The sequence below is a fragment of the Carcharodon carcharias genome, chromosome 9, assembly GCF_017639515.1.
Source record: "Carcharodon carcharias isolate sCarCar2 chromosome 9, sCarCar2.pri, whole genome shotgun sequence".
NCBI classification, from domain to species: domain Eukaryota; kingdom Metazoa; phylum Chordata; class Chondrichthyes; order Lamniformes; family Lamnidae; genus Carcharodon; species Carcharodon carcharias.
In genome coordinates, this window is record NC_054475.1 from 20,927,232 (window position 1) to 20,940,879 (window position 13,648).

At 37.2% G+C, this 13,648-nt stretch overlaps 1 protein-coding gene across 2 annotated transcripts in view; it reads left to right on the forward strand.

Moving 5' to 3' along the window:
• The first annotated feature begins 2,075 nt into the window (after nt 1-2,075).
• Nucleotides 2,076-13,648, forward strand: part of rassf5 (Ras association domain family member 5) — an 82,726-nt gene continuing 71,153 nt past the window's right edge. For both annotated transcript variants that reach the window (XM_041196266.1, XM_041196267.1), the window contains exon 1: nt 2,076-2,594. In XM_041196266.1, the coding sequence (XP_041052200.1) occupies nt 2,445-2,594 (150 nt within the window). In that variant the 5' untranslated portion in view covers nt 2,076-2,444. The remainder of the gene's footprint in view (nt 2,595-13,648) is intronic.

The window sequence follows — 13,648 nt, forward strand, 5'->3', positions numbered from 1 at the left end:
CTCTATCCAGCTCTACCTGTCCCCATCCCCCTCAACCAACTTATATTTCATCTCATTTCTATTTTTCCTTAGTTCTGATGAAGAGTCATACGGACTCAACGTTAACTGTATTCCTCTCCGCTGATGCTGTCAGACCTGCTGAGTATATCCAGCTATTTTTGTTTTTGTTTGTTACACATCTGCAAAGATTGATTTTAGCTCCCAGGTTGTTGCATTCTTTTTTTTCCTTGGGCATTTCCGACCCTCTGCTCTTCAAGTCATTGATTGCGTCCCTTGGTATGGTACTACAGTTGCCAGGCTTCCTTTGATAGCTCACCTAAGTGACATTCAATATGTATGAGCTAATCATCCATTAAATTGGTGACAACAAAGCTACATTCTCTATCATGAACTAAAATCCACATGTGCCCTGCCAGCAGAGGTAATTTTGCCCAGCTCCACCCTCCTTTGCCCAAGGATTTCAGGAATAATTATAGCATCTGTAACTCTGATGTCAGATAACTAGGAATGGACCTGGAGTCAAATATGGTTCAGATACCAGGTAGATAAACTCCTTGAGCCATTGGGTTATGTTGATTTGATTCAATATGTTTAATCTTCAGCTTACTGATTATCTGTTGATAGCTCTCACCTCTGACTTCTGTGGCATTCTTAAATAAATGTTATGGGTTCATGTCCCAGTAAGGATTTGATCATGTAATGTCTAGGCTGATATTTCAGTGCAGTAATAAGGGAGTGCTGTGCCATCAAAAGTGCTATCTTTTGGGTGAGGTGTTAAACTGAGTATGTCTTTGGTGAAAGTAAAAGGTCTTCTGATGTCCAAGCCAACATTTATCCCTCAAAGCGACTAAAATATTATCTAGTCACTTGTCCTTATTTGCTGTTTTATGAGCCCTTGCAGTACAATGGTGATTATCCTTGAAGCGCACTTCATTGGCTGTGAAGTACTTGGGACTTCCTGAGGACATGCAAGATGCTATATAAATGCATGCTTTTCTTGTTTCACTTAAAAACGCAATAAATTCGATGGTGGTCATTGCAGAAGTTCAAGAAGGCAGCTCACCACCATCTCAAGGGCAGTTAGGGTGGGCAGTAAATGCTGACCCAGCCAGTCATGACTCTATAATTAAGATATAACAAATAGGAGTGGGAGTAGGCCAAATAGCCACTTAAGCCTACTCTGCTGAAGGGTAGACTAGAGTTTTACTTTCACTACTGAATTAATTCTTAATTTATAAGAATTTAAGCTATTTAAGAAGGATTAACTATAACAAGATTTGCCAACAAAAGCATTTTCAGCAACTCCAAAAATAACTACTTTGAGGGTTTTTCATGTTCATACTTTCTGACTTTAAAATTGGAAGATACAAGGAAAGCACTATAACACTATGGAGATTTTGGAAAGTCAAGCTTCCTGGTATCATTTTATTACACTTCAAATACTACCCCGTGGGCTATATTTGCATAGCAATAGATGCAAAGTATATTTATACTTTTTAAAGATGTATCAAATATTCCTCTTGGTGTTGCAACATACATCATTGTGTCATATTTAGAAATTTTGCAAGGCATTTCATTCGAAGAGCCTATCTACCTACCCTTTAGTGTTTTGTTTTTATATGCCTGTGTAAGCTAGAATAAGCTTCTGCAATGAGGAAAATTCTGCAATTATGTGACAATCAAATTACATGTAAGATGTTGGGACATTAATGGGTGAGGTTTTTTGTGTTACTTAGGAAAGTATACATTGTTGGATTAATGAAATATTGCTGATAGTGTAATCTGGAACAACATTAAAACTAACAGAGTATGAGCATTTAACTGCTGTATGCATTCTTTAAGAATGTTATGGCTGCTTACAAATGCAATGCCATATGCATTCTTTGAGAATTTCAGAGCACAAAATGGCTGTAATAAATCAACATGTATGTGTGAACTTAGTATTTTAAATCTTGCAGCAGGAAGTGGCTTTGCTTTGTTGAAACACATCGAAGTAGAAGGCAGGAAGGAGCTGACCTCACTTAGCTCGTGTATGCATGCAGATAGCTGATTAGCCACAGATGGTGTGCAGCACAGCAGCCAACAGCTCGACGGCTAGGCTGTCAACTGCACCATGTTAGACCGGCTGCCAGCAGTGACTTTCTATATGGCAGTGAAAGATAGATACACAGCTCATGTGTAAATACAGTAATTTGGTGACAGAGGTGAAGACGTAAAAGCATAGAGGATTAAGTTGTTAAACATTAACAACAACCGAAGTAAAAGCAAACAGCTGCTGCTAATCCAGGAATAGTGAAGACTCTGCGTGTATGTGTTGTATGATGCCCTTTTCCTGCCTTATGCAAGGCAACTCCTGTCTGCATTGGGAAATCACAGTACAGTGGTCCTGTGTTTTAAGCTCTCAGGTTTATTAAATAGTGCACTAACTCCTCTAGGATATTCTAATGATTTTTGACCACCGAATTAAGTCATTGGATACGTGGAATACCAGTATGAGCAGTGGATATTGCAGCCTAGATGAAGACTTAGAGGACTGTTTCTTTACTGCTAAGACTTCATTCTTCAGGAAACCTCAGAACAAGCTTTTAGAAAAGGTAACTTTTTTGATAAACGATGGAATTTAGTGCTGTATTGACTATGAAGTCCACTCTTTGGTTGTTATAACTGAGAAAATCTTTTGAGGCAATTAAACTATTAAGTAAAATTGATAATATTGAAAGGTAGGAACCACCGCTGCTTGGCAGTAACTGGCTTCAGAAAGGGCACAGAAATTGGTCTGCTTTTACAAAATTGCATGGTGAAAATGCCAGATTTTTGAAATTCGAAGTGATGCTCTCTTCATTCAGCCAGAAAATCAACCTATTTATAACATAAGAATCTACAAGAGTGGCCAGTAGTGACAATTAAATTTCTAATAACAAGCATAGGTATGAATGTAAATTAACATACCTTTTTCAGGTGGAATTAATGTGTCAAATGAATATACTAAGAAATAGTTTGCATTGCAGTAGATGCAGTTATTTAAAAAAAACTTGCATTTATTTAATCCCTTTCACTGCCTCAGGATGTCCCACATGCATTAAAGCCAATGGAATACTTTTTGAAGTGCAGTGACTTATAATGTAGGAAACGCAGCAGCCAATTTACACTGAGCAAACTTCCACAAACAGCAGTCTGATAATGACCAACTAAATATTCTTTGTGATCTTGTGTGATAAATATTGACCAGGATATCAAGGGATAACTCCTCTGCTCTTCAAAATAATGCAATAGGATTTTTTATGTCAACCTGAAAAAGTAAACCAAGTCTTTATTTAATGTTTTATCCGAAAGTTGGCATCTCCAACTGTGCAACATGGTCTCTATATTGTACCGGAGTGTCATCCTAGACTTTTGCGCTCAAGTCTTTGAGTGGCACTTGAGCCTGCAACTTTCTGATTCGGGTGAGAATGCTACCATCTGAGCCATGATTGAATGTTTTTTTAAAAAAAATTGAGATTCATTAATAATTAAAACTTACAAAAACTATTTGAAGACTTAGCAATTTGATTAAAATACTGATTGCTTCCACTGCCTCCCATACCTGCACATTGAACTTGTATTTGTTTTTCACATGAATTATTTGGCTTTTAACAGGCCACTTTTTGCACATTTAGGAGTAAACGAATTTCAATATTGACTGTCAAATCTAATTTTACCCTTTTTTCTAAATAAGCAACGCAGAATATCAGGAAAATGTTATATGCAGCATCTTAGCTTTACTAATCCATTGATGTAACCATCTTAAAGTTAGATTTTTTAAAAATCCACTGCAAGGTGCTAAAACTTGAGGAAATTACCTTCAACTGTGAGAGAGGTTTGCTTAATTTTCCATAGTTCTTTCTCCAGACTATCAGTAAATTAAATTTGTTATACATCTTCAACCTAAAGAGAACGTAAAAGTAACAGTAGGACTGTCACTAGTTAATAAGGGATTACACAGTAATAATGTAAGATGAACAACACATTATGGATTGCGGCCCCCTGTGCCCAGTTTGATGTAAACTTGGACCTTGTACTACATATACTATTAACGTCTAGAAAAACACTTACCTTTATAGGTAACATATATTGTAAATTTTTGCCTTTTAAAAATCTGAGGTTTGTTTTGCTTTCTGCTCGCCGCCCCCCCCCCCCCCCCCCCCCCCCCCCCCCCCCCCCCCCCCCCCCCCCCCAACCCAATCCCCTTACTGAATCTCTAATGAGTTTAACAACATTTTTTTTGTGAGAAGAAACCCTACCTTGTGACTGGTCATTAGTGGATGTGAATATCCAGTGAATAAGGTTAACATATAAATGATGCTGAAAAGTCAAACCAGAATACAAATATTTGAGGCTTTTGAGTATAAGAATTTTTGAAAAATTCTTATATCTTTTGTAAAATAAATGATATTTGAACTCCCACAAACAGAGACACAAATAGCTCATACTCTTTAGGGGGAAGCAATGGCATAGTAGTATTGTCGCTGGAATAATAATCCAGAGACCCAGGGTAATGCCCTGGGAATTCAGGTTCAAATCCCACCAGATGGTGGAATTTGAAATCAATAAAAATCTGGAATTGAAGGTCTAATGATGACCATGAAACTATTGTCAATTGTTGTAAAAACACGTCTGGTTCACTAGGGAAGGAAATCTGCTGTCCTTACCTGGTCTGGCCTACATATGACTCCAGACCCACAGCAATGTGGTTGACTCAAAATGCCCTCTGAACTAGGGCAACTAGGGATGGATCATAACTGCTGGCCTGGCCAGTGGTGCCCACATCCCATGAACGAATGGAAAAAAAACTCTTCATGCTTTAATAGTGAGGTTAGTAGGTGGTATTTATGTAAATAGTCTATGTAAAATATGATTCGAGCATTACTACATATTTGGAAAGTTTAGTAGCCTTATCCTTCGTAGATATTTCAATTTTGGTAGACTCTTTTTGTTATACCATGAAGACATCTTCAATGTGGCCTGTGAAACCATGTGCTTTCCATGACAGATTAAATTTATTGAGTCCAAGTTGTATGTTCACTATCTGTCCAAGGAATGGGTTTAATGGACTGAGGAATCTTATTCATGATTTAAGAGTTGGTGGCACAAACATTTGGATTTTTTCAGATTTAGATTTTGACTGTTCTTCCTGCTTTTAAAATTTAGCTGGTTCTGATCAGACTTTGATGCTTTGTCGTCTTTGTTAGAACAGTGAACATAGAGTGGACTTCAGATTTGTGATATTGATTTTGTAGTTGGGCTTCAATGGGTGCTTGACACAACATCCTGCAATTGCTTTTGCCTAAAAGATGCCGTCAAAAATATCTAAATCATGCTTAATTCAGATTTAGAAATGATTTTAAAATACATCCCCAATAGTTACTCTAGTCTCTGGTATCTGGATCAAAAGTTTGTTAATCAAGTTAAATAGTACAAGCTGTTATGTCTGTGGTCTTGCTATATTGAGGTATTTTGGCAGACACTTTCCCAGGTTTATACAAACAGATGACTGAAGTGGGTCATCATAACAAAGTATTCAGCAATAAGAAAATTGCATTTTCTGTATTGAAACAGATATGGTTCAAACAGTACAACGCATCCACCATGCTAAAGCTAAGGTGCTGTTTTTGAATCAGAATGTTCTTGACAGGAACTGTGCCTGCCTGAAAACTCTGACCACACCCTTCTTTACAGTGTGCATCATGTTTGTGAGAAAAGAATTTTCTCTTTGTTTGAAGGTTTCTTCCTTCAATAGAAGTTTAAGAATGGAGCTGGCCTTTCTTATACCCACACACAAATGGCCACGTCTCTTCAGTGTACAATGGCCCAAATAGAATGAAAGAAATCAAAATAAATAAGATGCTATGGAACATGCACACATTTCTCAGCCATGGACTGATAATATGATAAAAGATCTTGCCTTTGTACAAATCTTGTTTGGTGGTTGAGCCAAATGAGACACATTTTGCTTGCAAATAATGCTTATGATTAGCATAAGATGAGCAAATTCGACTCTCAAAAGTATCATGCATTTAATAGTTGATGTTTGAGTGTTATAACTTCGATCATTTGGTGCAGAGAGGCTTTTATGTCTGAAATGCCACAATATTCTGTTCCATCAGAGCAGCATTCTATTTCTACATTCCAAATGTTTTTTGAAAGGTAGAACATTTTACTCTTATCTAATTAATGGAAAAAGAACAGCAGCCATAAAGGTCATGACAAGGTTTCATTTTAGTCACAAACATAGGCAAGGATAATTAACATTTTTATTGCATGTGGAGTTCTCTTTACACAGTGCAAAATATTCATAATCTGGGAAAAGGGTGCAAAGTAAAAGTCCATGATATCTTTGAAAATTGCAGCTCATATGAAAATTGACATTTTAAAAAATGAGAAAATGCATAGTTAGAAATTATAATAAGAGTTGTTAATGTTTTCAAGAAGTTAATGAGGATAGAATATTAATGAATACCTTTACTTATAAAAGTTATATGAATATTAGTCTATAATAAAGCTGTTCTTCAAACACCAGTAATAATTCAAGCTTGTATTCAATTGGAATAATTAATGTGCACAGGTTATTCGATGGCTTTATTGCTGCATTCATTTCATTTCACCTTGGTGTCAGCCTCTTCTAATTTTTGTAAACAATACAGGCTGCCATTGTATGATTGGCTGGCAGTAATCTTTTGAATTTGTTAGTGACAAACTATAAATCCTAAAGAATGTAAAAATTAATATTAAATAAACTGATTTCATTGTCCACTGTAACATTCATGTAAATCATTCATGAATTGTGATATCAGTGTTTAAAACAACCAAAGTAAATATCTCAATCATGAGTTTCACAGAATTCATTTTTATTAAAGGAAATAAAGTGAATAGTGCAGAGAGGGTAGTCATACCAAACATGCTGGTGTAAAATCAAAGAAAACGTTAGCACTTGGCCTCTGAAGCAAATCAGTCCAATTTTAATTGAGTACAGAATAGCTTTGTCTTTGAGCTTGAATGAAGATTATTTTCCTGCAAATACAGGGTACAAAGTATTGGGCGCTAAATCCATTCGTTCATGTGGTAGGCTGCACGTGCAATTTTGCAATGAGCTATAAGATGCGTATTTAATGATCTAACAATATTTCACACAATATTTGTGACTGTATTATCGCAGGAGAATATTCCTGATTTCCAGATAATTTGAATCATATGTTGGTACTGGTTGATGTACCCCAACAACCCATTCAATGACTGACGCTCGTATAACAGTTATTAAAACGCCAATTTTACAACAATGTGCAGTTAAGTAGGATAGGAAGTTAGTTTGTTCAAGATTCATATTTTCATTGTTTGACATAACTAGCGTGATTTGAGGTAATTAGTCCTGTCTAGTCTCCCTGATTTCTAGTAACAGTCATTTTTTGGGATAAATGTAGCACTTCTGTCTATCTCACTGTTTTTAAAGAACAAGTTAATTTTAACAGATAACAATTTCACCTCTTGGAGCAAAAAAATCTGCTATGTATTTTAAGCATTTATGATAATTGCACAGAATGCTGGTATCCATTGATTACAGACCATTGAATGATTTAACTATTTCAAATAAAAACCATGTACATTGGACAGAATTTTACATTTGGCATGCGGGTTGAGCCTGACACACCAGAACGTAAAATAACGCACAATGACATTGGGTGTGCATCCCGATACCATTGCGCTGTCTTGCGATATTTCGTTCGGTGGGCGCGTGCTGGAGGCGGCTGCGCACCCGCCAAGAATTGAATGGCCTATTAAGGCCATTAACGAACTAATTAATTTCACATTTACACTGCCCGTCCAACCTAATGGTCAATGGGCAGGCGAAAAGGCTAAGTGACCTTTACATTTTTTTAGGAAACCTCATCCACAAACAGGATGAGGTTTCCTAAAACTTTTACAACTTAAATAAAAAGTTTCTTTGAAAAATAAAACATGTCCCATCTCATGTGACAGTCACATGAGACATTTCATTAAATTTTTAATGTTTTCAGTTTTCTTAACAATTGCTTCAATTTCCCTTGAGCAGCTCAGGGACATGGAAGTGCTCTTTCGCGCATTAGACTCTCCCTCTGCCCTCCCCCCCTCCCCGCCCCAACAGGTAGCGCTCAGCACTATCACCTGCGTTCCACTCTGGGCGGGCCTTAATTTGCCCACCCGCATGAAATTGCGGTGCAGAGCCAACCACGGGTGGCAGCTGGCTCTGCAACCGCTGAGCCTGCCCAACCAATGAAAAATCCCAGCCATTAAGATATATTATGGGTCCTAATCTCCTCTTATCCTGATATAGTCTGAGATTATGCTTAATCACCAGGAAGCAAAATGGAAGTAAGGTTAATTGGAGTGGAATGACACTTCACTTTTATAACTGTAGCTTGGAATATGTCCAGAGAATGTTACTGTTCACACATGGGGCAACATTTTCCCCCCCCATTGGGGGGGATGTGCAGGAGTGGGCACGAGTGGATGAGTTCCTGATCGGCGCCCCCAGTTTGGGGCGTACCACCATTTTACATGGGCAGGCTAATTAAGGCCCGCCCAGCGTGACGTCTGCCAGGAAGCGCTATGCGCTCCCTGTATGGGCGGGGTGGGATTCTCTGAGCCAGGAGTGCACGCTCTCATGCATGTGCGCAAAAGAGCGCGCGGATCTCCTTGAGGCAAATTGCTGCCTCAGGGAGATCGGCTCAGATTTGAAACATTGAATAAAGATTAGAAAAAAAATATTGACATGTCCCCTCATGTGCCACTGTCACTTGAGCTGGGACATGTCAATTTCTTTTATTTAGACATCTAATACAAATTTTAATACCCTCATGAAACCTCATGAGATTGTTTGGCAATCTCCCCCAGAAACACCTCACAATAACTGTTATGAGTAATTGAAAAATAACACATTAATGCATTTGGAATTGCCCTCGAGTTTAGAGATAATAGAAATTGTTGGAACATAATTTGGCATTGACTAAAACTTCTGAATATTATGATGCACCTTACTTGGGAGTGCTTGAAGCTGACATTGATAGTAAAATGTTCAATTTTTCAGCACTAATGGTACATTCACACTCCAAATTTATCTTGGTTGAAAAGGAACTGGCTTTGCAAGAACATTAAACTTGCAGTGTAAATCAAATATGAAGATTCAAAACATTTCCAAAGTAAGTGAATCATGTATGGCTTAATCCTGACATCGGGTTGCCTTTACACAAGAAGTAAAAAGCAAAATGCTCCTAGATGATGGAAATCTGAAATAAAAGCAAAATGGCTGAAACATGCAGCAGATTAAGTCCATTTGTGGAGAGAACAGACAAGTTAACGTTTTCATGTATCTTAAGATTCTTTCACCATAATTAATACAATTCAGGAAAAAGAATTTTGAGTCTTGTGTCAAATCACCAAACACTAAGTGGTCAGTCATTTCCTTGGTGATGTTGACTAAGTGCACTGTAGTAATAAAATAAAAAAGGTTGGTGTGAAAACAACAGACTCAGGTTGGGGCATATTTCATTTGATCTCCTCGTAACTAATCTGCAATTAGTTTACTGAGATGTAGGTGTAATGTTGTATAAGTATTGGTTGCTTTATATATATTAGTTATTCATTGACAGCCTTTCACCTCAAAGTTGATCCACATTATTGATACCTCTGCTTATGAAGTACCACTGTTGAGCTCAGTTTTCAGAAATACCGAAAATTATAAATGTTATCAATCAGCCAATTGTTTGTTGCTAATGCTTTTGTTGCTCATCTGGACAAACCTAATTGTTATGGACTTGGTGTTACACTTAGATCTGTATTTTTGTTGTAGAAAGAATTGCTATTGTGAGAATTTTTTGTTTACAAAACCATTATGTCTTTCCTTAGAATTGAAGTGAGAATTATCAATAAAAGTTTTAATATAGTTCTGTTTTTGTTAATTTTAATTTTGTAAAGTCATTTGAAAATTTGAGCATCCTTTTGAGGTTCTCCCATATCTTTTTACCATTTTCAAGCAGATGGAAAGCAACATACTCCCAGCTCTGTCCATGCTGCTCATAAACCAACATTAGGAAATGCATGTTATTAGACACCTGTTCACCACCCGAACCCAATAATAGCCCTACTGAAAGTGGGAGGTACTTTATGAGAAACAGTAGCAGAAACCTATTGTATCACTGGACAGTGCCATGTTACACCGTTTTGTTTAGTCATTGAATTATGTTTTCCTTTAACCTAGTGCTTGGGTATTTGCTGTAATATTGTACTACATGGTATTGTGCAGTCATCTTGTATGAGTGCTTACATCAGCAATCCAAAATTGATATACACACATATTGCTATACACACATCACACTATTATTGTAAGAAATATTCATTACAATAATTATTAGCATGTCCATTATTGTAGCCTATGTACAAGATTTTTTTTATTTACTCATGAGAATCTGAAAAGCTTTTGCAGCTATACTTTCTTTCTACATCAATGAAAATTTGCAATAGAAACTTTCTGACCCATGTTTTGCTGTTAACCTGTATAGCATGGGGCAGTTTGATAGAGAACAAGTTTAAAAAGTCAGTGCAATGAAATACAAGGAAGTACTGTATATTCAGTCATTTACGTAGCAGATTGTAATGTATTGTTCATTTTGCTAATTCCGTATTTCTTTGCAACATAGCATGATTTGCATAGCATTACTTGGAATATACAGCACAGAAGCAGGCCATTCGGCCTAACCAGTCCATGCTGGTGTTTATGCTCCACTCGAGCCTCGTTCCATCTTTTCTCATCTAAATTTACCATTGTAACCATCTATTCCCTTCTCCTTCATATGTTTGTCTAGTTTCCCTTCAATGCATCTGTGCTATTTGCTTCAACCGTTCCCTGTGGCAGTGAGTTCCACATTCTCACCACTCTGCATGAAGAAGCTAGCTTTGATTTTAAGATTGTTCCCCTTTGTTCTGGATTCCCTCACCAGAGGAAACAGTTTGTATCTAGTTTATCAAATCTATTGATCATTTTAAACACCTCAAATTAGATCACTCCTTGATCTTCTAAACTCAAGAGAATACAAACCAAGCCTATTTGAAAGTATAAGCGTGTTCTCAGTTTCAATGAGATTTCAGAGTCTGGACTTGAGAGAGCTGTTCTCTGGAATTTGAGAGCCTTATAAACTTGGAGAACAGTTGCTGACTGCCCTAAGCAACTCTGTAGTTTCCAAAAATATAGATGTGCTATATGTAGTCCCTGCATCAACAGCAGTACTGTACAGTAATTCAGTTTAGGAATAAAAGTCATTTTGCTATCCTTCTAAAGATTAAAACTATTTTTTGGTGAAGAAAGCTATTGATAACAGTGGAGGAGAAGAACTTCTATTTTATAAATGTTTTTGCACTATTGAGTAGATTTCTCCATTTTTATTTTGTCAACTCATGGTGAATAGGAAATGACTGAAATGAGTATAGCTAGCACTTCCACAGTACATCTTTGCTAATTTGGCTTCCTCTTTAAACTGTTTTTGTGACATTTTGCGGTATTTTATTGCAGACATTAGAATCATAGAATCTTACAGCACTGAAGGAGGAAATTCAGCCGATCGTACCTGTGCTGGCTCTTTGAAAGTACTACTCAATTAATCCCACTCTCCTGGGCTTTCCCCATAGCACTGTGTTGTTCATAACTCTCTGCCTACTAATTAGGCAACTGCGGTCACAAAAGTAACAGAATTCATTGATTGCCAGTAATGCAATAATTAGTCAGTTGCAATTATACTGCCATTTTCAATCGCAGTAAAAGGTGCAGTTTAACCTTTTACCTTTGTGTATCAATCTGACTCCTGGAAGAGTCTACTTCAGCTTCACGCCACATAGAATATAACTGCAATGTAGTGTCAGTTTATTTTGAAGTTTGGTTAAATGGGATTTTTTAAAAATCCCAACCTAAACTTTACCAGCTACCAGGAGGGTTGCACTACATTTTTTGTATAGGTATGTAAGACAATTGATTGAGGTTTCGTACAGCAGCAACAACAGTATTATTCTAAACTGATTACTATTTATAAAATATTTTATTGTTGGAAATTTAAATCAATTAATTGCTTTGACAACATGTCACTGGTTATGAGCACAACAGATGTTTTGGCCCTTCAACCTGTACTGCAATTGTTGTGATGAGACACTAAATGTATTTTTGTCTGTTTACTAGCTTGATAACTAGATTTAATGGATTCAAAAATGAGAAGTATTCATATAGTACCTTTTTAATGTAGAAAAATATCCCAAGGCACTATGTAGAGGAAAAAGATAACAAGACAAGGCCACTGAGAGATTTGAACATCAATATAAGAGTTTTAAATTTAAGGTATTGTGGGGCTGGAAGTCAATGTAAGTCACTGAAGATTTGTATGATGGATGAACATGACTTTATGTAGGATAGGATATGAAGCATGATCTGACTGAGTTGGAGTTATTTAAGAAGGACACTAATATATCTCCTGATATGTGCTAACTAGACAATGCCTGAATTTTGCGCTCAGCGGGCCTGGGAGCACATGGGAAACTGTCCCTGATCTCAATTGGCCTCCGAATGTGATTTCATGCTGGCTGATCAATTAATGGCACGCCAGCATGAAACGTGCCTGGAGAAAGGCTCAACACTGTTGGTGGGGGCGGGAAGAGGGCAGGCGCCTACATCACTTTGGGTGCTGGTGAGCACTTCCACTGAGCTCCCTGAAGGCAGACGGATGCCCCGGGGAGCTGCAGACCTCCAAATAATAAAAGAGAACACAAAAATGTTGCAAAAAATATCCATGTAGCACAATCAAGCACCAGTAAGCATATCTGTTTTTTTTAAAAGTCCCCAGATATTTCTTTTTATTTTAAATCCTAACGGAGATTTCAACCCACCCTTGGATGAGGTTTCATCAAAAATGTAAAGCCCGCCTGGCCAGTTGGCCCGTCCGCCTACCATAAGGCTGGGCGGGCCACGAAAAATCGCTTACAATTGGGCCATTAATGACCTTAATTGTCAATAGGCACTCTTCCGACTTCATGCACCTGCCGAGTGAAATATCGCGCAAGTGCATGACGACGTTGGGATGCCTGCCGATGTCATCTCGTGCGATTTTACGCCTGTTTGGGTCAAGTGCACACCCACCCGCAGGATGTAATATTCTGGCCTTGGTGTATTTCCAGGACTTTGTTTTTTAATTTCCAATTTCCAGTATCTGCAGTACTTTGCTTTTGTTTCGTCAATGTATCTGCACAATGCAGAACACTGATTAACTGTGATTAATGTTTAATTTTTAAAAATAATTTATAGATTTAATACAAGATTCTATCAATATAATAAATGGTTGACAGTCTTGGAGTTGACAACTTTTGGTAGCTACTTTTAATTCTGATGTAAGCCTTTTCTGTGCTTTAGTTCCAATCTCATCAATTGTTTTTAATCATACACCTTGAAATCATCATTTAAAAGGCACCCTAAATTCTAAAAAAAAAAGTTTTAATTAAGTACCATTTTCAATGCGTTTGGAAAAAAATGGAAAGAGGAAGAATAGCCATGAATTTCTGTTTTCTGAGAGATTCAGCCACAAGAAAAAAAATGAAAATGACTCTT